General features: G+C 33.4%; 3 protein-coding genes and 1 long non-coding RNA gene across 5 annotated transcripts; 2 read left to right on the forward strand and 2 right to left on the reverse strand.

Moving 5' to 3' along the window:
• Positions 1-337: 337 nt before the first annotated feature.
• LOC120086627 (uncharacterized) lies at positions 338-2,207 on the reverse strand. Of its 2 annotated transcripts, none has more exons than XM_039043365.2 (3): positions 2,037-2,207; positions 1,103-1,532; positions 338-1,011 (listed from the first exon to the last, which is right to left on the reverse strand). In XM_039043365.2, the coding sequence occupies exons 2-3, from the start codon at positions 1,493-1,495 to the stop codon at positions 352-354; spliced, it is 1,053 nt and encodes a 350-aa protein (XP_038899293.1). In that variant the 5' UTR covers positions 1,496-1,532; positions 2,037-2,207; the 3' UTR covers positions 338-351. The 2 variants fall into 2 exon arrangements, with proteins under 2 accessions (XP_038899293.1, XP_038899294.1); XM_039043366.2 differs by having other exon boundaries at positions 1,103-1,514; positions 2,037-2,180.
• A 1,366-nt stretch (positions 2,208-3,573) lies between these two features.
• UVR3 (DNA photolyase family protein) lies at positions 3,574-9,662 on the forward strand. The gene is made up of 14 exons (XM_039040244.2): positions 3,574-4,056; positions 4,159-4,230; positions 4,907-4,987; positions 5,122-5,301; positions 5,373-5,444; positions 5,724-5,810; positions 5,961-6,059; positions 6,138-6,221; positions 6,947-7,033; positions 7,156-7,227; positions 7,320-7,433; positions 7,761-7,848; positions 8,176-8,271; positions 9,089-9,662. Exons 1-14 carry the CDS (start codon positions 3,700-3,702, stop codon positions 9,283-9,285), a joined length of 1,686 nt encoding a protein of 561 aa, XP_038896172.1. The 5' UTR covers positions 3,574-3,699; the 3' UTR covers positions 9,286-9,662.
• Positions 9,663-12,622: 2,960 nt separating this feature from the next.
• On the reverse strand, positions 12,623-15,912 carry LOC120084462 (uncharacterized). Its single transcript, XR_005483728.2, has 3 exons — positions 15,554-15,912; positions 12,992-15,464; positions 12,623-12,873 (listed from the first exon to the last, which is right to left on the reverse strand). It is a non-coding gene; the product is annotated as an uncharacterized LOC120084462 (long non-coding RNA).
• Positions 15,913-21,937: 6,025 nt separating this feature from the next.
• Positions 21,938-25,367, forward strand: LOC120085217 (uncharacterized). Its single transcript, XM_039041110.2, has 4 exons — positions 21,938-22,417; positions 22,721-22,785; positions 24,006-24,088; positions 25,120-25,367. The coding sequence occupies exons 1-3, from the start codon at positions 22,273-22,275 to the stop codon at positions 24,075-24,077; spliced, it is 282 nt and encodes a 93-aa protein (XP_038897038.1). The 5' UTR covers positions 21,938-22,272; the 3' UTR covers positions 24,078-24,088; positions 25,120-25,367.
• The last annotated feature ends 84 nt before the right edge of the window (positions 25,368-25,451 follow it).

Genomic DNA, 25,451 nt, shown 5'->3' on the forward strand with positions numbered 1-25,451 from the left:
CTATTTTATTATGTGATCGACGATCTTTCTTGTAATCCGCTGTGATTTACTCATTTCATTTATCAATTATTTTTTAATCTCTAAAAAACAAAATTTTCCCTTTCTTTTAAAAAAAATCATTTTAACTTCTTTTATCTCTTAAATTTCTCTCTCCAAATTATATATATTTTTTTAGTACAATAATTACAGAGCGGTAGATTGAACTTCCGACCTCTTGGATTTCAAATGGTATATATATACAAATGAATTGGGTACTCTCCAAGTTTCCAAATGACAAAATTTGCCGCAAAGAATGATGTCAAAAAAATACAAAAACTAAAATTGGAAACAAAAAATAGACATTCCAATAAATCATACAGATGTCTTTTTATTAGTAGAGATTAAATCTCTCAGCTCTAACAAATATTCATCATTAGATATGTGAAGTAAAGCACGAATATTTGAAATCTCTACTTCATCTTCCCAACTTAAAGGTCCAGAAGCATACAATGCTCTAATAAAAGAACGAAATACACTTAACTCTGACCTGTGGAATTTAGCTAATACTTCCTCATAGGAGCATGAGTCTTCTTCCTCATGTTCCCTTCCTGTAGATGATTCAGCATCACTGTAATAATCCGTATCTTCGTCTTTTTTACCACGACGAGCCATAGAAATAAACGGCTTCTTGAAAGAATCATTAGTGAAACTGTTACTACCAACAGAAGATACACAACTATCTGTGTGAATGTGGGTTGAGGTTCTTGAAACAAGGTTGCCCTCCCTCAAACCAGCATTGCTTGTAGTGACATTAGTATTTTCAATAGGAGAGTTTGATTTCTTTAACTCTTGTGTTAATGAAGGCGAACCGACTTTCCTTCTCCAGATAGATAGATTTTGATTTATGGGTTGACAAGGCAATGGCCTCTTACGAGATCCGGTAGGAAGCGTCACCGCCGGCTGTTGATCCTTGTTTTTCATCAGGTTTGGCTCTGTCTGCCTATTTCTAGACGAACCCAAATCTTCAATGCCCTGTCAAAGAAACAACATATGAGATGAACTTGTTAAGGGAAGTTACGAAAAGGGTTAAGGCAAGTTAGTCTGAACTTGTTAGGCAATGTACCTTCTGTAAGAGAAACCATTTTCCATCATGCCAAGCCTGTCGCATTCTCAGATTAGATTGGCTAACCGATATGTCTAAATTAGGTGATCCAAGTAGTCTTACTATATAGCAATCAACCCCAACAATCTTCATTATTTTTGCTTGTTTCCATGAAGAATTGTGGAATGCTTCAGCAAGATCACCAACAAACCAAATATTTGTGCGTTCAACGGGGGGAGGACATGGTCGTATCGCGATCCTCGGTACCCTCTCGACTGTTTCCTCCACAGACAAATATCTTACGTTATACCAAAAATGGTCATTATCAGAAAGAATTTCAGCACAACTCCATGAACCACTCGAAGCCGCCTCCTTGCTCAACACCTCAACTTGATCCCCCTTCCTTAGTCTCATACTTCCTACGATCCTAATCCTAAAACGAAATGCAAAGCTGTAAAGATAAAATTTTAAAAATCAATAATCAATAATGTTTTTCAGGAAGTTTAACCAATGTTCTAATGGAAGATCATTGGTTCATTGGTATAAATGTGAGGGACAATATCTCTAATGGGTTCGAACCAAAAATCAAAATCACAAGGGCTTGTGTTAAAGTGGACAATATCATATCGTATATTTGATTTTTCGACGGATTTACATCTTTCGTTAATGGGAAATCTTTAACATCATTCAGCAAGACAAAAAAAGTACAGATGGAACCAGATAGAATGGCACAATAAGTATAATTTCCCTATACAATGTAAACGACAAATTCAAAAAGAAGAACAAAGCTTTAACCAGAGAAAGTTCACAACGCAGAAAATTAACGGAATCAAAGTAAATCAAATGCGGAATTGAAGTAAAGAGAGAGCTGAAATCGAATGATTGAATGGTAAAACGAAAGGAAAATAAAAGATTAAGAAACAACAAATTTAGAGGCAGAAAAAGCGATCAATACCTGGAGAGAAGAATTAAGCTCTGAATCTTGCTAAGAAATTCTTCAAATTGAGTGAAAATCAAAGAGTTTGTGAGAGATTTTATGAGCAAAGAGTTAATTATAAAAACAAGTTTAAATTCCTAAACCAATTGGGAGTAATACGGTGGTGCCGTGGTAGGGACTGTCCCGAATAAATCGCAATCTAATTTCCTTGGTCGCTTGGCGGCCAAACCATTTGGGCCTCTACCGTAGGCCTTAGATGTGGGCTTCGGCCCAATTCTCATTCTGAGCTTAGTTACATTTTAGGTTCATTGTCAATATAACTCTTTTCAGGTTGGTTTTAATTTTGTATTTATATTTAACAATTTTTTAATGTTCTAAGTTTCCTAATCTTTATAGTTGTATGAGTTCACTTTTTTCTCTTTTTGGGTGATTTTTGCTGAAGCTTTTTATTTGATGTATAGTTAAAGTATGGTGGATTTGAATTATCTTTCTCGAAGTTGTAATAGAGTGATCTATAATTTAGTCGATTATACTTTGTTTTATTATTCTTCTTATTGTTGAACTGTTGATTTTTCTAATGGACTTTTACATATGGTTGGGGCTGAGAAAGATGAATGATCCTTGGATTGCTATTCATTATTTTTTTTCAAAAAATAAAAAATAAAAAAATCAAGTCTTACTATAGAGTTATGGAAGAAAGAAATATATTGGTGTTGATGTGATAGAAAAATGAAATGGTATTTTTGATCTAACCAATTTTTTGAGTTCAAGGACCAGTGGAATGAGATTTAAATTTTCTATTTTTTGATTGCATGTAACCAACTTAGTAATGTGTTAGTTAATCCGACCTAACTAATTTTATATGATATGAGGTTCAACTAAAAAATCAAAGGAAAATAAAATATTTATGCAGATTTGTCCATTCGGATTTTTTTTAACATCAAACAGACCACATACAAAATAACATATTGTGTCACATGACAATTAGACCACTTGGGATAAGAAATTTAAAGAAGACAATAAGTTTGCTCTTCCAACGCCTTAGACGCAAGATCAACCAATATTTGGTGGCTCTGCCTCACATGGGAGAATGTAACATTATAATAATCTCATACACAATCGAGATAGTCTCTCCACTGAAAAAAGAGACTTTAATAAGATCCATGAATCCGTTAGTTAGTAATTAATCTTCAATTTTAAAATAAGCTCATTAATTTAATCTTTAAACTTTACAAAATATTTTCATTAAATTTGTAATATTCGAATCAAAATGTACATAGTTGTTCTACAATTAACCTAAAAATGAGTGGTTGGATTCACAACACACATATTTATTTTTTTTAAAAATGTAATTAAAAAATATCCAATAACTGTAAATTTATTTTGGTGTAAATAAAAAAGAAACTAAATTTATTTGAAAATAAAGTGTCCGGAAAAGTTGCGACGTGGCAATCGCATATCCTCTAACGTCAAAGAATTTATAACCATAAAACCGTCCATCTCAAAATGATACGACGTGTCGTCTTATTTACCCTACGCCTCCCACGCATTTTAGGCTCACTCCCACAGCAAAACGTTGCCGTTTTACTCCATGTGCGCACGTTAGCAAACAAACACAAAATTCCCCAGCGCTTTTGGGCGCGAAAGTCATCACCAACACGAAACTCCGAATTCAGTTTCAATGAGAGCAGCGATTCAACCATTTTCTCTTCACTGTTCGAATTCAAGCAAGTTAATGGCGTCCGGTTCGAATTCTTTGATGTGGTTTCGGAAGGGAATACGGATTCACGACAATCCGGCGCTTGAATATGCGGCCAAGGACGTCAATTTTCTCTATCCCGTTTTCGTAATCGATCCGCATTATATGGAGCCTGATCCCTCTGCGTTTTCCCCTGGATCATCTAGGGCTGGATTGAACCGCATTCGTTTCCTTCTTGAGAGTCTTGTGGACCTGGATTTGAACCTCAAGAAGCTCGGCTCGCGCTTGTTGATTCTACATGGGGAGCCTGGTGAGGTATTGATCCGCTGCTTGGAAGAGGTATATTTAGTGATTTTTAGGATACTGGTATAGTTGATGTTACTATTGCTTCCGCTTTTTGGTATTGACTTGTTGTACGTGGATTCATTCGCTTTCCTGCAGTGGAATGTCAACAAACTTTGCTTTGAGTATGATACGGATCCTTACTATCAAGCTTTAGATATCAGAGTTCAAGTAAGCTTCTTTCGTCTTTTAATGTTGGCCGATTATTGTTAAAGTTGAGTTTGAATATGTAAGAATGACCAGGTACTCTGAGTCTAATCATGGACGGCAGCTTAGGTCCCGTTTTCTAATTATTTGTTTTGTTTTGTTTTTTTTTTTTTTCTTTTTAAATTGTGCTTTATTTTCTTATAATTTTTTGTCATGTTTCTTATCTAAACATGTGTATTCTTAACGGAATAGTAAAAACAAAAATAAGTTTATAAAAACCATATTTTTTTTCTTTTTAAATCTTGACAGAGTTAGTTTTGAAAAAACTCCTAAAAATAGATAACAAAATAAAGAAATCAATTGGTAGAAGTAATAGTATATTTTTCAGAAATCAAATAGTTATCAAACGGAGCCTTAGTTTCTCATAATTTTAAAAGTTTTTTATTAAATGCTTAACATTTTACAGTTTTTTTTCCTAGTTTACTCTTGAAATCTTGAGAATTGAGATTATACTTTAATTGTTACTTTTCAGCATACTTGAAATAATTAGAATGTTAACTTTAGCACCTCGTGAAACAATTTCTGGGTCTATTCATGTTGTATTCCCAGAAAATGAAATGAAAATTTATTGGTAACTTCTGGAAAATATTATTCTGACGTCTTGATGATGGAAATTTTGTGTCCATCTGTTTTCTCTTAGAACCATGCGTCAGCTGCTGGGATTGAAGTATTTTCTCCTGTGAGCCATACCTTGTTCAATCCGGCAGATATTATCCAAAAGGTTAGTTTAAAGGTTCTTTTTTATATCAGAACATGAGCATTATTTTTGTGTGGAATTTGTTGATTAGTCAGTTTGTTAGTTTCCTTTTTTCTCCCTCTCACGATGGTTAATTTTTACTGATGGTTGTTGAGAAGAATGGGGGTAGTCCTCCGCTGAGTTATCAATCCTTCCTAAAACTTGCTGGTGAACCCTCATGGGCACGTGCCCCTCTGTCTACCACGATTTCTTCACTTCCTCCAGTTGGTGACACTCGAAGATCTGAGATTTCTGATGTTCCAACAATTAAAGATCTTGGTTATGAAGACATGGAAAAGGTTCGAACTTCATTACGTTTTAGTATGAATCTGTTGTCTGTTACTGTGCTATAAGAATTAGTTTTATGCAGGATGAATGGACTCCTTTTAAAGGAGGTGAAACGGAAGCCTTGAAGAGGCTGGAAGAATCATTGAGTAACAAGGTACACTTCCTTTTGAAAATTCTTTCAGGTTTTAAGCTTCCACATCTCCAGGGATCCTCTCTCTCTCTCTTTTAATCTCATTATCTCATTGTAATTGTTTTGTGATAACAAGAAAAAGAGAAAAAAATGATATTTTGGGAATTACCATTTGGCAAGACACCTAAATTCATCAACAATACCTTTAGATAAGCAAACCAACTGTAGACAACCTAGTAAATGGATAGCTATTTGGGTAATTCAGTAATGAATGTGCTAGGTTTCTTAATTGGAATTTTGCAGGACTGGGTGGCAAAGTTTGAGAAACCCAAAGGTGATCCATCTGCATTTTTAAAGCCAGCAACAACAGTCCTATCGCCCTATCTGAAAGTGAGTGAATTGTTAATATTTTTGTCATTGATTTGTAAGTTTGCTATTTTTTTCCCAGTCTAATTATGTAATAATGAGCCCCCAACACCCCACACATCCCTTCAACCCCCCCAACACCAACACCAACTTTTTTTTTAATTTTTATGGCAGTTTGGATGTCTCTCTTCCAGGTACTTCTACCAACGTGTTCAAGAAATTTATAAAAATGTCAAAGGGCATACATCACCTCCAGTTTCCCTTGTGGGACAGGTTGGTTAGTTGTGGCTATCAGACATGTAATTAATGTCATGGTGACTGTGTAGTAACAATATTCGTCTTCCTGGACAGCTCTTATGGCGGGAATTTTTCTATACAGCAGCTTTTGGAACACCTAATTTTGATCATATGAAGGATAATAGAATATGCAAACAGGTAGCTGATAATTAAACATCTCTTCCCTTCATCTGAATTAAGGACCTTGCCCAATCTTTTTGCCAGTGAACTAGATACTTAATTATACATCTCTGACTTCCTCCTTTGAGATAAGTTCTGGTGCTGACTGTGATATTGCACATAATTGTAGCCTGCTTTCAATGCATATAATTGTAGCCTGCATGCAAGAAGTGAATGGACTATATATTCACAATTCAGTAGGATATGAACTCTAATCTTTCACGGTGAAGCTGGTTCCAGCATTTCAGATCAATAACCTTGCATCTGATTTTAAGTTTGATGGATTTTTCTTGTGGATTAGCATACAACTGCAATAGAACTCTAGTTTCTCTTCGTTTAAAAGATTTCTCAAATTCCAACAGTATTTGTCCCAACATGCATTGAAATATTTTAGCTTCAATATTACGGATATGCAAGACTTCGATGTCATCAACGGTTTAAGATCTCCAAGTGCTTTTTGTCATTGGATAAAGTAGAAGTAGGCTATGCATAATTAGGGAACCATCCTGTAAGTGTAGTTTATCAATAATTTGAGGAGATTGACCTGAATCTAGTTGCTACTGAATAAGTAGAGTTGTGAAAGGACATTTATGACTTTTCAAATATCAGGCCTGACATTAACAGGGAGGCAACAAGAGGACCTGGTAGGATTATGTTGTTTACTTAAGGTTGTATGTGCTAAATTGGATAAAATGAATATGTAGATACCTTGGAAGGATGATAAAGAACTCTTGGCAGCTTGGAGAGATGCAAGGACGGGATTTCCTTGGATTGATGCTATCATGGTTCAGGTTAGTCTGGTTTATCCTTTAACATTACTATCTATATATATAGTGCAGGTGAGAAAGTTCTACCTGGTCATATGATAGCAAAACAGTTATTATTATTATTATTATTTTTTTTTTTGTTATAGCTTCGTAAATGGGGTTGGATGCACCACCTAGCACGACATTGTGTTGCATGTTTCCTAACTCGCGGAGATCTGGTAAGTGACTTAGCTTGGGAAATGTTAGGCATTGAATTCTAGTTATCTTGATGTCATTATATTATATTTTCATTTTCTCCCTCTGCATTTAGTTTGTTCATTGGGAGAAAGGACGTGATGTGTTCGAGAGGCTTCTGATTGATTCAGATTGGGCCATTAATAATGCAAATTGGTTGTGGTTATCGTGCTCATCATTTTTTTATCAGGTTTGATTCATGCCTCAGTAACTGTCTTGATGTTAGAATCTTAGTTTTTTGCCCCCTTCTTTTGTTGGGAACTTCATCCATCAATTGTTGCTCATAAAAGCATAACATGTATCCTCTATCACCATTATGAGGTAACATGAAATTATACTGGCTTGGAGTGTTGTACGCATTAAGCGGACTCGTGGCTTTAAATTTAGCGAATTGTTTTTACTTGCTGGATCATCTGGGTCAATTCTTCAGAAAATGCTAGAATTCATAATTCTCTCTTTTTGTTATATTACTTCACTCATACATTTATCGATCTTGCTGGTTGTCTTTGGCTGACAGTATAATCGTATATACTCTCCTGTCACATTCGGAAAGAAGTATGACCCGAACGGTGACTTCATTAGGCATTTTCTTCCAGTATTAAAAGGTAAAGAAAGGGTTTGTTTGGAAACTATAATTTGAACAGTTTCTGTTTTTTAATATTGTACAATTTTCCTACTGTTTATTTTTAAAATGTTTTTTTGTGTAAAAAATTCTATTTATTGTAGTGTTATACTGTCTTTCTGTCTTTCTAGGATAAATATGTTGAATTCACATAATCGCATGCTCGTAAATAGTAGTTTTCAAAAAGAAAAAGAAAGAATATAATGATTTGAAAACAATTTCTTTAGCATATTATAAATGCCTCATCTTCCATCATGATTGATGTTGTGCTCTATTTTGTCGTTATAAAATTCAACTTTTTGATTGATAGATATGCCCAAGCAGTACATATATGAACCATGGACAGCTCCTCTTAGCATTCAAAAGAAAGCAAAATGCATCATTGGTAAAGATTACCCAAAACCAGGTTAGTTCTGTGACAGCTATTTCGGTTAATCATTATTTATCCCTTTTGATCGGAAGCATTACATATCATAGCTTTTAGGAATAAACAGCAAACAGTATTTGAAAGGGGCAAAACCTGTAACTGGCAGTGGACTACAGTAGCTCTCAGAACATCTCCTTAAATCGTCCAAAATCCATTTTATTAGTTTTGTCTATTCCTCTATTCTGATTGCCATATGGTCCATATCAACTGTCTCCATATACTTGTAGGGACATTCTCTCTTCATTCCCCTGTATATAATTGGTCATTACATATATTAATCTCTGCAAGCAAGCCGACTATTGACAGCGTCTTGCAAGAGCTTACTTCTCAAAGCAATCTTTTATCGAATTGGTCTTGTCAAAAGATGTATGTAATTTTGAAAATAAGTCAAAATACAGATGTGTTTGGTTTAACTTTTCAAGTGTTAGATTTTGGAAATAAGTCATTTTAGAAACAATTGAAGTTTTTGGCAACCGCTCAAAATAGCTTTTGAAACACTTTCAAAATGTATTTTAAGCTCTTTTTAATAAAAAAAGATTAATTAAAAATGACTTTTTTAAGTCATGACATTTTTATCTCTAGTTAGTCCAAACAAATCCGTAGTCTAATACGATCAAGTATGTGTTCTCAAGAAGTTGAGTGATGATATTGAATTTAGGTAGATGGATAAAATGAGTAATTTTTATTACACTTCGAATTTTGCTGCATCTTCCTGAGGTAAGGATTCGTTTTCTTTTGGTTGATTGGGTTCGATCGCCTCTTCAATTGCTCATGTTCTACCATCTTTCTTTTTCAGTGGTGTCACATGATATAGCTATCAAAGAATGCAGAAAAAAGATGGGTGAAGCATACGAACTAAACAAAAGATTGAAGGGTTTGATAAGTGAAGAAGATTTGGAGAACTTGAAAAGAAGTTCAGAGGAGGAACAAAGTCAAAAGGTTCAAACAAAACGGAAAAGACAAACACTCATTGACTGGATTCAGCCACAATAGTGCTTCTTTTCTGCTAACCCTAGGTTGTGGGAAGTTATGGTCCAACTCCATCTTCTTTAATCCTTCAAGTTAACGGAGATCAATGGACGATGATTAGTAGCTTCGCACTGGACTAACTTAGAGCTTGTTTAGATTGACTCTTTTAAGTATTTAAAAAGTGTTGTTAAGTTTAAAAAAGTATTTTTAAGTACTTGATAAGTTAATCCAAACATGTCTTTATTCAAAATTTCCATCACAGTAAAATTAAAATGATTGAAATGTGGTGGGTGTTTCTTCCCTTCTATCTTATTTGGAGAGTCTGTTGTAGTTTGTGTCGGGACGTTGACTTATAGACATTATTTTGAATTAATGAATTAAGAGGGGGCTTAAAATTTCAATTCATCCAATACTTCATAGGGTAATTATTTTAAATGGTAAAAATGTTTGAAATATTTTTAAATATAACCAAACGTCATCGTCTATCAGTGATAGAAGTGATATATAGTAATAAGCACTACAATGTCCATCACTTCTATTATCGATAGACGGTGATATTTTGTTATATTTATAAATAAATTAGCTCATTTTACTATATTTGAAAATAGTTCTATTTTAAACTTTCCATTTTATGTTTGAGAGGTCTTTACATTTAAAATTTTGTCTAATTAGAATGGTTGAAAAGTTCGATAGGAATGTACTAGTCACAAATATTTTTAGACGATTTAGTCAAAAATTTAATTTTATATATAAAAAATTAGTTAACTTTTAAGATGGTGTTTAGGGCAATGAGTAGTTTATTATAGTCCTAGGTTATTATAGTTGAGTTATAATAGTTTATGTTTAGAGTGTAGATTATTTTAGTTTGAGTTAGAATAGTATGTGTTTGAGTTGTAAACTATTTTAGTTTGAGAAGGAAATAGTAAATACTGTAGCAAAGAATAAAAAAAATGATGAATGTAAAATAGTAAAAATTATAGTAAATAGTAAATACGGTAACAAATAGGGATTTTAAAACAGTGTTAACTATAGTTAATTAGGGAATACAAAATATTATTTATTGTAGCTAGAGGTGATTATTATAATCTTAGGACAATTCTTGCCTCAAACACTCCCTAAGGGGGCATTTGAGGTGTTGAGTGCGTTATAATAGTCAGTGTTTATTATAGTCTGTGAGTTATAATACTCTGTTGGTTATAATAGTTTGTGTTTGTGGTGCAGATTATTTTATTTTGTGTTATAATAGTCTGTGTTTGGAGTGCATGTTATTATAATCTGTGGTATAATATTTGTGTTTGGTGTGTAGGTTATATAGTATGTGGTATAATAGTTTGTGTTTGGTGTGAAGGTTTTTATAGTACGGGTTATAATAATCTGTACTGCAGATTATTATAATAGCCAGTTATAATAGGATGTAAATTAAATGCATATTATCTTAGTATATATCACAATTGATTATACTTTTTCATATATCGAAGAAAAAAAATTAAATGAAATATCATATTTTTACGAACCTAAATAAAATTGTTTTTTCCACCAATTTGTATAAAATGTGTTGAACGTTGCATTGTCTTCATACCACCAATTTTAACCATGTTTGACGTATCAAACTTCGTGAGCGTGCAACAAATACAATTTCATTCTCTTCAAAGGATACTAATCATTGCCCAACACATCAATGTATGAAGAGATAGAGAAATTTCACAAACAGCAAAAAAAGAAAACCAAATCACATTCATGTCCATTAAATAGTTTGGATTGAAACATAAAAAATATTATAAAGTATAAGCCATAATTTAGATATGTCCAAATCAAACATGGAAAAGCAGGTGATGAAAATAATTGGTTAGGCGTTATCTAGAAGAAAAATATCGCAATACTCTAATTTCATATCTGTTGGAACAGACAAAAAACTCTCTTGTGTACATTGCGGAATACGATATTCATAAGCTTTACCTTTTGTTGGGTTTGCAATTCTAGAATATCGTTAAGTCCATTCATAACCTTGACACGTAGCTCAACCTCTGTTGCACGCTGCTCTTTCGGCAAATCAACAATGGACTTCAGTTGGTCATTTCACTACTACAGAAATTGGATTACTTGACGTTTTTCCAATGTCAAGTAGAGGGTATACTTGACGCTAATAAAAGCGTCATCTATTCGACTGTTAAGTATAATTTCATAACTTGATACTGTAAAAACGTCAAGAGAAATAATTCTTGACACAATTTCCGTGTCAAGAAATATAATATACTTGACACTAATGACATGTAAAGTGTATTAATTCTTGACACTTATTATTGTGATTACTCTTGACATTTTTTATTTGTCAAATATATTTTTAATCTTGACACGAAATAATGGTCAAGTAATCTAATTCTTGACACATTTCCAATGTCATCTATGCTTTTTTTTTTTTTTTCCAAATTAAACATTCGAATTTAATTTCCATTTCTCATTTCCTGCATTACATTTGTTCCAAAATTTCATCAACTAAAATAAACAGTAACACATATTTCAGGTCTACATATCAGTCTAATATATCCAACGTAACAATTAAGAATACTAAAATAAACAATTCCATTCTTCTATTACTCATGTCTATATGAACGATTCCAAAATTTACAAGACCAATCGTACAACAGTATATACTCTATCAACCCACCCCAATATATGATAATTCCAAAATTGTAAGATCAATCTATATGTGCTATGTATTCCAAAAATCATAAGACTAAAATTCTATCCTCCACCACACATTTCTTTGAAGTATATAACCTATAATGGCTGAACAAAACATTTATATAAAAAAAGTTTTGGGCATCCCATGTAGCCACATACACAAAATTTATAGGAAGTGCATCAGATATAGCGACCTAAATATTCAACCCATTCTACATATACTTCATCCAATTCAAATTGCGAGTACGAGCTCCTCGTATCAATCTATAAAACATAGAAAGTGAAATATACATTTGTTTACTATTTACACTATCTATAATGTTACAATATATATAAATAGTTTAAAGATATACCGCATCTGTGATAATATTCTTATCTTTAGTCATGATTTCTCACATATATCTCATAACGTAATACCCACAAAGGCACTACAATACAAAGCCAATAATTAATACACATATCATACAGATGCATTAAATAAACATCATTCTATTATTTTTTTTCAATGCTCTTATACTTACCCTTACCGTTTTCTAGAATGTGGTTTTTCGAGTCTTTTGCAATTTTTTTTTAGACTGAAAAATGGTCATTGCCCTACATTTGTCAAAGAGTATAGTATAATATTCAGAATGATCACTAAATAAAATACACAACTAATTAGTAAGGTTTCGAGCTCTACAAAAATATGTTTCGACCCTTTATTTAAATCAACAATGAACGAGTTTAGGTACCTACAATAATAGATCGAACACATCAACTTACTACTAATCAATAAAGTGATAATATATCATAAACAAATAACATTTACTTATGCGATATAAGCCACCATTGATAAAGTCTTCACTTTTTGCATGCTACAAAACTCGAACACATGTCCTTCAACTTCTTCCCTTCCTCATATGTGGTTGATGCACTAACAACTTCCTTCTCCTATGATATAAATATAATAGTACAAATTAAACAAATAAAAAATCATCATAACTAATAGTTGTAACCTTAACGTATAAATTAAATAAGAAAGAATAAAAGACTAACTGTGACCCCTTACCTAGTAGTGGTTTGATCCAAAACCACCTCAAGATCTCAACTCCAACCTCCAAAGTCGATCACTGAAACAACTGGACAATAAACTTTTGCCTACACAACTCCTTCCAAGAATTCAAGTTCAGAACCGAAAACCTAAGGGCAAATCAAATTTAACCCAAAACACCAAAATCGAACCTCAAACACTATTGGATGGTGGTTTTGTTGAGATTGGTGTCCTAATTCTCCCGGAGTCTCGTTGTTTTGTAAAGATACACATTGTTTGAAGAATAAAATAATTGTTATTTAATTCTAGCATTTACTCATATCCAATAAACAAAGCTCTTTGGTTATCTTATGTGAACTTAAGCATGTATATGTGATATACAAGTGGATCATCCTTAAGTGATGACCTAAATAGGTCTATAGTATAAGGTTTAAGGTGGGATACCTGATCCTGGTGACACTACGGATACGACCCGCTTTGTAGAAGTTTGCAAGTGTTGTAAACTTCTACAGATGGTTGATTTTGACCATTCGTGTGGAGATGTGCGAGCATGGGTGTCCTATATAAAGAGTTTGTATAAAACCTGGACCACGAGATGATTAGACTCTGTATATAACACCGTTGATACTAGAAATTTGCATCTCACCTAAATGACCATAGGTGATACGATCTCAATCCTGAGTGTTTTGGGAACTCCTACCTTTAAGAGTGGTCCTATGATTAGTATGGGTGAGAGTGGCCAGATTGCCAACTCAACATGCCTACCTTTAAGGAATTGTCTGATCTGGGAGCTGGAAACTCAATCCACAAGATGAAATTCACTCCTTTCCCGAAGCAGGGATAAGTAGAGAGATTGCTCTCTTAAGGGAAGGTGAAATAGTAGGTTTAGAAGCAGGAAACTCCTGAAGTTGATTCCGAGGCTTGAACATAGTGGCCACAACTTATCTTTATAAGAGAAAGACTCGTCATAGTAGGACTATGACTTATGTTCATTAGAGGGATCAGTGGTACATAAGGAGACAAATGTAACTACAGGGGCATAACGGTTATTGGCTCAGCTGTACTTACGAGCAATCTGTGAAGGGTTGTCGCACTGCTGATTGGTTAAGATGGATACATAATATATTTGTGGTAAGGAGAGTTCAGTTGTTGGTCTTTAGTGAAGTGCCTGGTAGTTAACGGCTAGTGGATCCGTGACTAAAGAATTTAGTTAGTTATTCACATACCGTTGGAGCTTCGAGCTACATGTTCATAAAGTCCCCTTGGTAGCTCAATGGATTCAGTTGAGGATCAGTTCTTGGTGTTGATTTGACATGTTCAAATTGACAAGAGGTATTTTGATTATATATGATATAATCGGTTTGATGTATGAGATACATCTAGTGAAGGATTGATGTAAATGAGATTTACATTAAGTACCATGGAATAGAAAAAGAACTATGGTTTATATGTTTCATTGGATTAAATATTAAAACTATAAGTTATAAATATAGTATAATAAGTTGGTTTTTATTTATATTTATAATAATATTAATTATTGGATAATTAATTCTTTTTCTTTAAATAACCAAATGAGTGAGTGGTTATTGGATTCATGGTAATCGTGAGTTTAAAAGGAAAATGGTTTTCCTAATTTGAGTAAGATTTACAAACTGATAAAAAGTTTTGGAGATTTCTCTCTCGCACAAAAGAAACTCACGTAGTCGTCAAGTAAATACGGATTTACTAAACAACGGCTGGACGAGCTAAACAATCGTGTAGTGGCGAGCTAAACGATCATGCAGTATTTACTAAACGATCACATAATTTTGCTAGACGATCGCTTGCCCAAAGTAAACGATCGTGTAGAGTCTGTAGGTGACAGACCGAGCTAAGCGATGAGCTAAACGATCGCATAGTTTTTGCTAGACAATTGCTTAGATTTAGTTAAACAATTGGGTATCGACCTATATGATAGGTCTCCGCCATCTCCCACTTGCCCAGTCGTGTACACGATCGGTGTTTCCTTTTTCGTCTACCTCATTCCAAGTTCGAACAGAGCCTACCCTCTGGATTCTCACACCGAGAATACCAAGGTAGCCTTGTTGGTGGTGTCATACTCAACTCGACACCATCGAGGTGTTGTGGAGGCTGTTCGTGCTGTTGTTGAGGAGTTCGTGGTCGAGGTGATTGTTGAGGATGAGCGCGAAGTGTTCGTGCTATGTTCATTGCCGTGTTGCAGTCGTGTAAATCAAGCGTTCAAAGTTACTGTTGTTCGAACGGTCGTGCGCAAAGGAGCGTGGAGACGCATCTGCAATTGTTCATACAGTTTTTCCCTTTGTGCATTTGAGTTTTTTTCATGCTGTAATTTCTCTGTGAATTATATAACCGCTTGTTTGAAGTCGACTGTAAATGTATTGTTCATTCATGATTGTGATTTGGAATTATCTTTTATCCGTTGCTCATGAAAATCTCGAATCCGATTTCCTTCAGGTTTAATATCCTCAAATTCCTGAATCCATCATCCAAAATTTATGGGTTAAATAAGTATTGGGCAAAAATTTAAATGGGTAAAGTTTCAAGAAAAACCCAAAAACTTACACCAAAACTCAAGATCCAGCGAAAACCCAAGCGGCAGCGTTCAACAACGAAAAGACTGATGGCCGTTGGCCAGATCTTAGAAGCGGTTGTCGGATGGTCGGTTGAACGTAACCCGAAGGAATAGAGCTGCGGCGAACGGCTTCAGATCCGACGAACGGCTTTAGATCTTCAGTTGAGCGACGGCGCGACAACGAACAGAGCTGTGCGGACGACTTCAGATCCGGCGACGGTTGGGCGGACGTGCTGGTTGCAGAGAGAGAGGTGGAGATGAGGGGTTTGGCAGCTAGAAGAAGAAGGGAAAGGGAAGAGAGAGAAAAATAGAAAAAAAAAAAGAAAAAAAAAGAAAAAGGAAAGACAAAAAATAAAAGGAAAATAAAATAAAATATTATATTATAGTCCAACCAATCAAATTAATTTCTTTTTAAAAATAAAAGGAAAATAAAATATTATATTATATTATAGTCCAACCAATCAAATTAATTCCTTTTTGTTTAAACAAAATACATAAATATCTTCCTTTTCTCTCTCAAAATTTTAATCTCTTAGATTCTCTAGCTAATTCAAATCCCTCCACATTTAAAAAAAAAAAAAAATTAAACTAAATCAAATCCAAAATTCCAAATATCTTAACCAATATATTTGAACCAATTATCATATCAAATTATCTCAAACTACAACTCTAAGCAAATAAAAACCCAAATAATTTAATACAATTAAATTAAAATTACTGAAGTTTGGGGGGAGGGAGGGAAAGTCAGTGGCTGGTGGGGTGCGAGAGGGTTTCAGAGGGGAGGAGTTTTTTTTACTAGGGTATTTAACCCTTTTATTTTTTTAAAATAATAATTTATTTGATAATTTTAGTAGGAGGGAAACCAAATTTGAGAGGAAAATGAAAATGGGGAGGGAGGGAAACAAAAAATAAAGATTAAAAAAATATTATTTTTATATTTTGCTTGACACGAAAAATATGTCAAGTAATAACTTCTTATACTTGACGCAAAAAACGTATCAAGCAAGACCTTATATTACTTGACACGAAAAACATGTCAAGTAATGGATCACGTGAAAATATCTAAAAAATTCAGTCAATCTCCGCCTTTTTAACCCTTTTACTTGACTTTTTTTTTTTCCTAAAAGGTCATTACTTGACCTTTATTTCAAAGAAACATCAAGCAATTAAAAACTGCAAGTGTCAAGTAGTGTAGATTTTATAGTAGTGTTTGCAAAGTCCATTATTAAAAACCTCAACCAACTCAGACTGATATCTGCAACGTTTTCTCTTACTACCCCTCGATGAATTGCCTCCTTCGAAACCAAAAACAGTCGAGATTCCATCAAACTTATCCTGTGATCGGTCATGTTCCTGCAAATCGCCAGTAAGAGCACCTTCATGCATACGCCCTGGCACATTTGAGGCCATGCCACAAGGTGTCTCAACTCCTTCTCCAATTGCCCGATCCTTATTGAAAACGTAGGCTAAGTCATCAAAATATGGGAATGACTTGTTGAGGAGCCCTTTTAACTTACCCAACCATCGAACGTCCCTTTCTCCACAGTGATGCATTGTAATTCTTCATTCCAACCAAACCCGCTGCATGTCGGTCCTCGCATTTCTACTATAGCTTGGTACATTCTTTTAAGACTCCTTACCATACAATCTATGGTGGGGGGTCCCTTGTATTGTATAGCCAGGTATCTTATCAGCCATCATACGCTGTAACTGTGCCAAATACCCAGGGCGACAGGTCCCATTGTCTGATCTCCATCCACCAAATTCAACCAAAGTCACCAAACATTCCACCAGCTTCGACTCTTCCTCCTTCGTCCAAGTGTGCTTTGGAGCTTTAGAAGAACTTTTCATCGTGCTACATGTACATCGTAGTACAATTTAAGTAGTAAAGAAAGAAATTGTCATATGATGTGTTATGTACAATGTATAAGGGAGTAAATCTAATTATATTAAGAAATTTGGAAATTGATTTCAATCTAATTATATTAAGAAATTTGGAAATTGATTTCCAAAATCACATACAAGAAATTAAAAAAAAAAATACATTGTAAAAGCCGCAAACTAAACATGAAGCTACTGATTGTTACGTAACTCCTAGTTAGAAAACATATCATGTGCCAGTTCATCTCTCCATTATGTTCATTCATTTGAATTCTTAATATAATTGATCTCGTCTCCACCAATGGTATAGAATGTGAGTCCACCTCGTCTAGATCCTCGGCATTTTGTCAATATTCATCTCCTTATTAATAAGATTATGAAGAAGGAAACATGTCGTGATTGTCCGAGTTTGAACTTGCACGAGGTAGTATGATTTTCTGCGAAGTATTGCCCATCTCCCTTTCAACCGCTCGAATGCCCTCTCGATGACATTCCTCGCAAAAGAGTGTTTCATGTTAAAAAATTCTCTTGCAGTTCTTGGTGTATTCCCTCCTCCACGCCATTCCGAAAGATGATATCACTCTCCTCTATATGGTGCCAAGAAGCCCTCTACATTTAGGTACCCAGCATCACATAGATAATAATACCATATACAATGTCCAACATCTACAACTTTTGTTCTCACTACTTGGCAAAACATCTTCTATCCATTTGTGTGCTTTCATGACAACTTAAATCAGACTCATGGATTAGTTGAAAGTATGCTAATTTCCTAACATGATGTCTAATGTAATGTGGCGGGTATTCTATCCTCCTATGGTCGTTGAGTAACAACTCTAGTGTTAGTAGTAATTGACGTTGGGTAGTTGTGAACACCATTAGTATGGTTACTACTTCTGGGGGTCCATTATACCGAAGATTACGAAAATTGACTCCTAAAACATTTTTCATAAGTGGTTTTCGAAATTTACGCAAAATTTAATTTTAGTTTCAAACTAATGTACTTTTAGTCTAAATAAGAATATACTTATCATGGAATTTTAAATGCATGCAAAATTGTATGAAGTAACAGTAGGTTGCAATACTTTTCAATATTTTACATTAAGATTGAAACTTTTATCTAAATTTAGAGTGCAATTGGACGAAACTGAAAGTTTGAAGTAAAAATGCATATTTTTTTTTTTCTTTTCTCTCTTTTCTACTTCTTTAACAAATAAGTTTAAATCGTTATCTATGGACTTTTAAGTTTGTTCACCTTAATTCTTAAAGATAGTTATTCATAGCTGTTACTTTACTTTTAATTTATCAATAAAAAATTTTGTTTGCATTTTTACCAAAATATATTCAACCCTACCAAATGAAGCTATCAAATGGGTATTATTAACATTTGTTGTTGATCACCAGCATGCTTTAATCCATAGATGAGTGCTAGTCCTACAAACTTTTTTTTTATTATTATTATTATTAATCAACAACAACAACCATACATTTTTTCAATATGAACATGGAAATTAAAATTCTCATTGATAAAATAGTCTTGACTTTAGTAGGTTTCATTTTAGGCTCACGATCAAATCTTGAGTTAATGAAAAATAAATCAATAAAAAAAATGTGATGAAGCCTAAAAAGTATTTAGGAAGAAAATCAAGTCTTTTAAGAATGGAAATTGCTGTGATAAAACAACTGCAAAAGCATAATTAATATATAACTAAATTATTTTAAGAATTTAAGTTTTGTATCAACAAACACTTCAATTATACAGGATGAAATTTGAGAAAAGAAGAAGTACAAATTAGTTTCCACCCGACCTAAAACATATGAAAGAAAAGATTTTAAATCTACCAACCATATAAATAAACAAGAAAATAGTGAGACAAATAGTACAAACAAAGACAATAAGCAGAGAAAGGAAAAGACTACCAAGAAGGATACAAAAGAAAAGAAAATTGAGACAAAGAAGAGTACCACCTTATGTACGATAGAAGGAGGAAATGTGAAGCTTCGCTTGTTCTCTAATAAGTTGAACACTATGACAATCAATAAACAGATGCCTTAGTAATACTGTGTAAAGAAAAAAGTGAAAGTGACTTAACAAAAGATGTGGTAAGCAACACAAAAGAGAAGGAGGGGAAGAGATTTACCAACAATGGTGTGGTGAAGATGGGGTTGTCCTCGTAGTTGTAAAGAAGAGAGGTCTCATTTATAGAGAAGAAAAGATATTGACTATGTGATGAGTAGGTTAAGTTTAGGTGTATCTATGGCAATAAGTACACTTTAGAAACCTCATCTAGTGAAATAAAGTAAATAGTGTACCATTGATGTGAACCAAATACATTGGGAACTACTATTTGCAAACCACTACTCTACAAACTACTATTTGCAATCAAACTAGAGTAAACCAAACAAGAACAACTTGGGAACAAAACAAGAGTTATGACATAGATGCAATGAGATTGGGGAAAAAAAAAACAAGGAAGATAATAAAAATCAGCCTCAGAGCAGCGAAATTCTTTCCTAAATCGTTTTGAATTTCATATAATATGATGTATCATGGTAAATCAGATACATTGATTATTAGAGTCAATGCAAAAATAGTCATTGAAATAGTATCATACATTTGACCTATAAACAGAGACCAAGAAAGAGAATCACATCATGGAAATAGCATTGTAGTCAATGTTTATACAGTGACAAAAATGAATATGGACCGATAATTAGAGACCAAGAACGGGTAAAGAAAATTATAAATGCAATTATAATCAATGTTTATACAGTGACTGATGATCAGAGACCAAGAACAGATATCAAATCTCAGGAAAATACAATTATAATCAATGTTTATACAATGACATACAATTATCAGAGACCGATAATCAAAGACCAAGATTTGAACACTGAAATCAAGCATATAGCAAAATAATCGGAGTAAGCTGCAAAGATGTGTAAAAAATAAGTTTATATTTGTCAAAAAAAAATGAAGGAAAAGAAATTACAATGACTCATCATCGACTGGTGAAGAGAAAGAAGATTTACCATTTGATCTGGTAACCTTCCCAAGATCTGAACACCATCCTCCATCCCTTACCATGCTCCAAACGAGGATCTTCATCCCCTACCAAGCAAGATTTGAGCTCCAACATGGTTGTATGATTTTGGACTCAGATAGATATAAGGGACAACATAAAAGATTGGATAACCGAAAGAATGGCAAGGGGAAACCCTCGTTTGAAGCAAAAAAAGCAAAGAGAACCGAAAGAAGTGGCAAGATAAAACAGGAACAAGAGTGGCGTTCAGAACGGCAAGATGAAAGAGGAAGCTGAAAGAAAGGGTTACAGATCTAGAGAAAAACACAAATCTAGATACCAAACATACTAGTCTAGATTTGCGAAGGATTTCCTTAAATCCGGGGACCACAATGGTAGTTGATCGGCATGAACGGAGAAGAGGAAGCTCCAAAACCCACCAGGAATGATGCCAATTAGGAACAATAGCAAAACTCTAAGGAGAAGAGATGGAAGGAAACAGAGTAAAATAATCGAGCAAAATAATACAGGGGAGAGCAAAATAGCAAAATAATCTATGGGTTAAGTGGGATTTGGGCTCTAACTAAAATAGTTGGAGCCCCAAACGTTGGGTGGGTTATAATAGCCCACCCGCCCAACTCTATATAGGAGGCCTAAATGCACCTTAAAAATTTTTAATGTGTCAACAAAGTTGCAAGTATAGTGATTTATTATGTATTTTTTTTAAAGTTCAAAAGACAGTAAAAGTGAATTTGAAAGTTCTGAATACTTCAAAAGATCTTTTAAACACAAATTTATAACTTCAAGAACTAGAATTAATTCTTCTTCAGCCTAAAATTTAAAAATATTTCTTTTTCACTGATTAATGGTGGGCTAATTTTTCTTTTTTTTAATGAACTATTGTAATGTGGATGCCTCTAAACAGGATGTATTTTAAAAAATTTACCTCTTAATATCCACTCGATAGGAGTCCATACAAATTAACTTGTAGCTTCTCTTATATATTCAATAATCATATTAATTTAAATCTTAATTTTGTTTAATGTATCAATTTATACTTTTTATTACATTTTGTTAGAAAAAATCTTGTATAAAAATTATAATTATATCAATTAAACTTCTAAACTTAATTATTAACTCATGATTTGAATTGATCTAAATTAATATTTACATTTTTTAAATCTTCCAACTCCATTTACGTAAAAAGTCTAACTTTTAATTTGATCATACAATTTATTGTTATGCTTATTTTGAGCTCAATCCACTCGATTGAACTTAAAGTTTAAAATGTTGATGACCATAAAAATATCAAAGAAAATTTATAAAAATAAAAAATTATGAAAATAAGTTTAAATTAGTAAATAAATAATATAGGATCTTTAAATAAATTATTTGTTTACTAGTTATATTCTATTTACATAAGTGATAATTTGTTACTTATTATTTTATGTTTCATGTCGCGTGGATATTAAGCAGGTAGAAATACGAAAATATTGATGGAAATATAAAAATTAAAAAATTTCATTATTTTCTTTTTCCTTTACTCAGGAGGGGCTGGGGCTCTCACTCTCTTCCTCTCGTATAGCACTGATACTAGCCGCTGCAGCCATAGGTTCAACGATTCTGTAACCTATTCATCTTTTCCCTTCGGCGAGTTGAAATTCCGCCACCGTAGGATAAGTCCGTCGCCGATTAAACCCTGCGAAGACACACGAGCCCGTCTGACAGATAACCTAACCGAAGGAATTTCAGAAAAGGGTTCTGGGACTGTTCTTTTATTTGATTGAGGCGATAAAACTTGGGAAATGGCGTTGGGACTAATATTGGGACTCGGAAGAGCAATGCGGAGGAAGCGTACATCTTCTCTAGACATTCTTTCATCTAAACGAGCTCCACGAGATTACTATAAGGGCAAGAATTGCAAGCCTACTGGTTTTCATACGCGCAAAGGTATTCATTCCTCTTCCACCCATCCTAATATAAATTTTAGGTTTTATGATATTTCTCCTTGCCGAGAAAAACGTTTGATGATTTTATTTAGTTGATTTCTATGTCGAAATCAATTTATAGTGCCGCTAGATCCAATTGTAGAAGTTGAAAATCATTATTGCTTCTAGGAATGTGATGTGATTAGTAGACTACTGATTGACTTCTCATACTAGTTTTTAGTATTTGAATTTTGTATGGTTCTACCATAAATTGCTGTTTATAACTACAAAAATTGGTTGCATAAATTGTGAAAGTTTCTTGCAGGTGGTTATGTAGTGGTGCCAGAGAAACTGCCGAACTATGTCGTCCCTGATTTGACTGATTTCAAGGTATTTTTCCTAGTTGTTTATTCTTAAATTAAGAACTGATCTTTCCCTTTCCTACCCATTACGGCATTATATATCCTAGTATTCTGAATATGATTGCAGAGATTAAAATAGGCTACTAGGGAAAAGGTGTACAAAATCTATTTTGGCTTTGTGTGCTTCTTATGGTTCTTACTTCTTAGGTTACCTTTTCGGTTTTCCTTTAAAGTTTTCTTAAATCTTAATGAATTCTGATTTGTATTCTTTCCTTCTTTTCTTTTAATGCATTGTTTCTTGTTGGGTATTCCGCGAGTGATTTTGGTGCAGCGAGATTTTTCTGATAGCTTCCCCAATGATACTCTTGAGTTAAATACTTGTGGGGAAAGTAGAGCTAGGGGACTTTTGTTTCCCAAGGAAATTTGTTTTTGGTTGGTGGTAGAGCAACTAGCCGGCACCTTGGCCTTTGAAACGTTGCTGCTCTTTTAAGAGTTTTGTCATAATTCTGTAATAACGAGACGTGCATCAATTTGAAAAATCACGATTAACGGTTCCTAACACACAATTCCAATCCAATGCAACATTATGGTATTTATTTGTTCCATGTGTGTTTCATGTTTGGAAGATCAGCAAGCATAAGTATGTCATTGATTGATAATAGTTCATTGTAGGTTGTCCCATAGGTCTTGTTTAGAGGTCAACTTGAACAGTTGAAAAAAACCAAAATTCACTCTTAATACTACTACTCATCTGCAATTTCTGTCAATGTTGCTTAGAATTTTTCTTAATATATGGATGGTTTTGTGTTGTGCAGAATGTATGTTTTTCAGTGTCTCCTACTTAGTTTGTTGTTCTCTTCTATTGTGTGTATTATTCACCATGCATCATTCATTGGTTAAGTATACCCATTGGAGCTTTCTTGAGTTACACAATTCTCTATGGAACTTGGTTAGAGTGTTCTGATAATAGATACTGTCATGTTAGGATAAATATGGCAGGCTACTTGTTCATGACCGTCGTGTTCTTGAAACTTCCATTAACTTTGTTCTTTTATAATATGTTTCTTCATATTTAAAGAAAACATTCTAGAGTTCCAGTAGTGTCAAGTGAGTTCCGTTTTATTTCACCATCCGTTGGCATAATCACATTAAATATAAATTTGTAACTCAAAGGATTGGATGTGAATTTCGAGTTATCAATCTGCTTCCTAAACCTGCATGAAGATGTAACTTGTTCTTTGTTTGTAGCTGAAGCCTTATGTATCTCAATGCCCCATAGAAGTTAAGACAAGTGACAACAACGAATCAGCTAAATCATAAGCGATGAGGAGGTATGGTATCTTGTAATGCTCTGCGTGTTTTTTTCCCCCTTTTTCAAATTAATTTAACTTAGCACAATTGAGGGGTTGTGGATTTTGATTCAAGTGCTAAAATTTTCTTGAGAAAAATATCTTTTTGGTTCTTAGGTTTTGGGTCTAGTTTCTATGCCGTCCCTAAGTTTCAAGATGTTACACATTTAGTCCTTAAGTTTTGAGTTTGGTTTTAATTTAGTGTTTCAAAATGCTACAATTTTACCCTTGACATTTGAATTTTGCTTCAATTTGGTCCCTACATCTCGAGATTTACACTTTTAACCTCAATTTAAATACTCCATTTCCGTCTTTTGGAGTTAATTTATATTAATAAATTAAAATAGTTAAAAGAATTATAATTAATTAAGTTCCACAATTTTTATCACTTTTAAAATTAAATTAAAAAATTTTCTTTTAATTATTTTTGATTAATTAATAGAAATTGACGTCAATGATTGAAAGTAAGTATTTAACAAAAAAAAAAAAAAAAGGTTAAAAGTGTAAAATCTTAAAATCCATGGACCAAATTGAAATAAAATTCAAATATCGAAGGTAAAAATGTAACATTTTAAAACATAGGGACTAAATTGAAACAAAACTCAAAACTTAAGGATTAAATATGTAACATTTTAAAACCTAGGGACTAAATAGAAACTAGAGTCAAAACTTAGGGACCAAAAATGTATTATTCCTAATTTTCTTTTAAAATGGGCCTTAATTAGATGCTTAAGAGAAATTATTTTAAATTACAAAACTGTTAAAAATATTTACAAAATATTATGGTCTATTTATGATTGACAGCGATAGACTACTATCTGTGTCTATTCAGAGAGAGTAAAATTTTACTATATTTATAAGTATTCTGGTTCATTTTCCAATATTTGAAAACAGTCCTTAGCTTAAATTCATAATTAGAAATTTCTCTAAGGTAAACAGATTAGTAGTTTAATTTGGAATTGTGCGAGTCTCTGTTGAATATGTTTGTACTGACCCATCAACATATACTGTAGGTAAATATGAGTACGATGATGTCGGTGACGATGTGGAGAGGACTTGAAGCAAAAGACCATTAATTGCTTTTGCTGGATTATTTTACTACTTGTTAGCAACTTCAAGGTCCGTTTGTTGAGAAACTTGTTTTTCAAAGAACAAACAATCGACGACAAAACAAATCTTGTTTCACTATAATATGAATTCATATTTGGTTCCCATTTTAATTTTAAAACTTTAGAGTTCAATTCGATATTTGAATTCAAAATTTGAAAGTTGTGTTTGGTTGTTCATTTTAAAATTTTTAATATTAATGTTGGTACATTGAACTCCATCTGCATTTCTTCGTAAA

Source organism: Benincasa hispida, chromosome 9, assembly GCF_027475165.1.
Source record: "Benincasa hispida cultivar pf3 chromosome 9, pf3_genome.v1.1, whole genome shotgun sequence".
Lineage (NCBI taxonomy): Eukaryota > Viridiplantae > Streptophyta > Magnoliopsida > Cucurbitales > Cucurbitaceae > Benincasa > Benincasa hispida.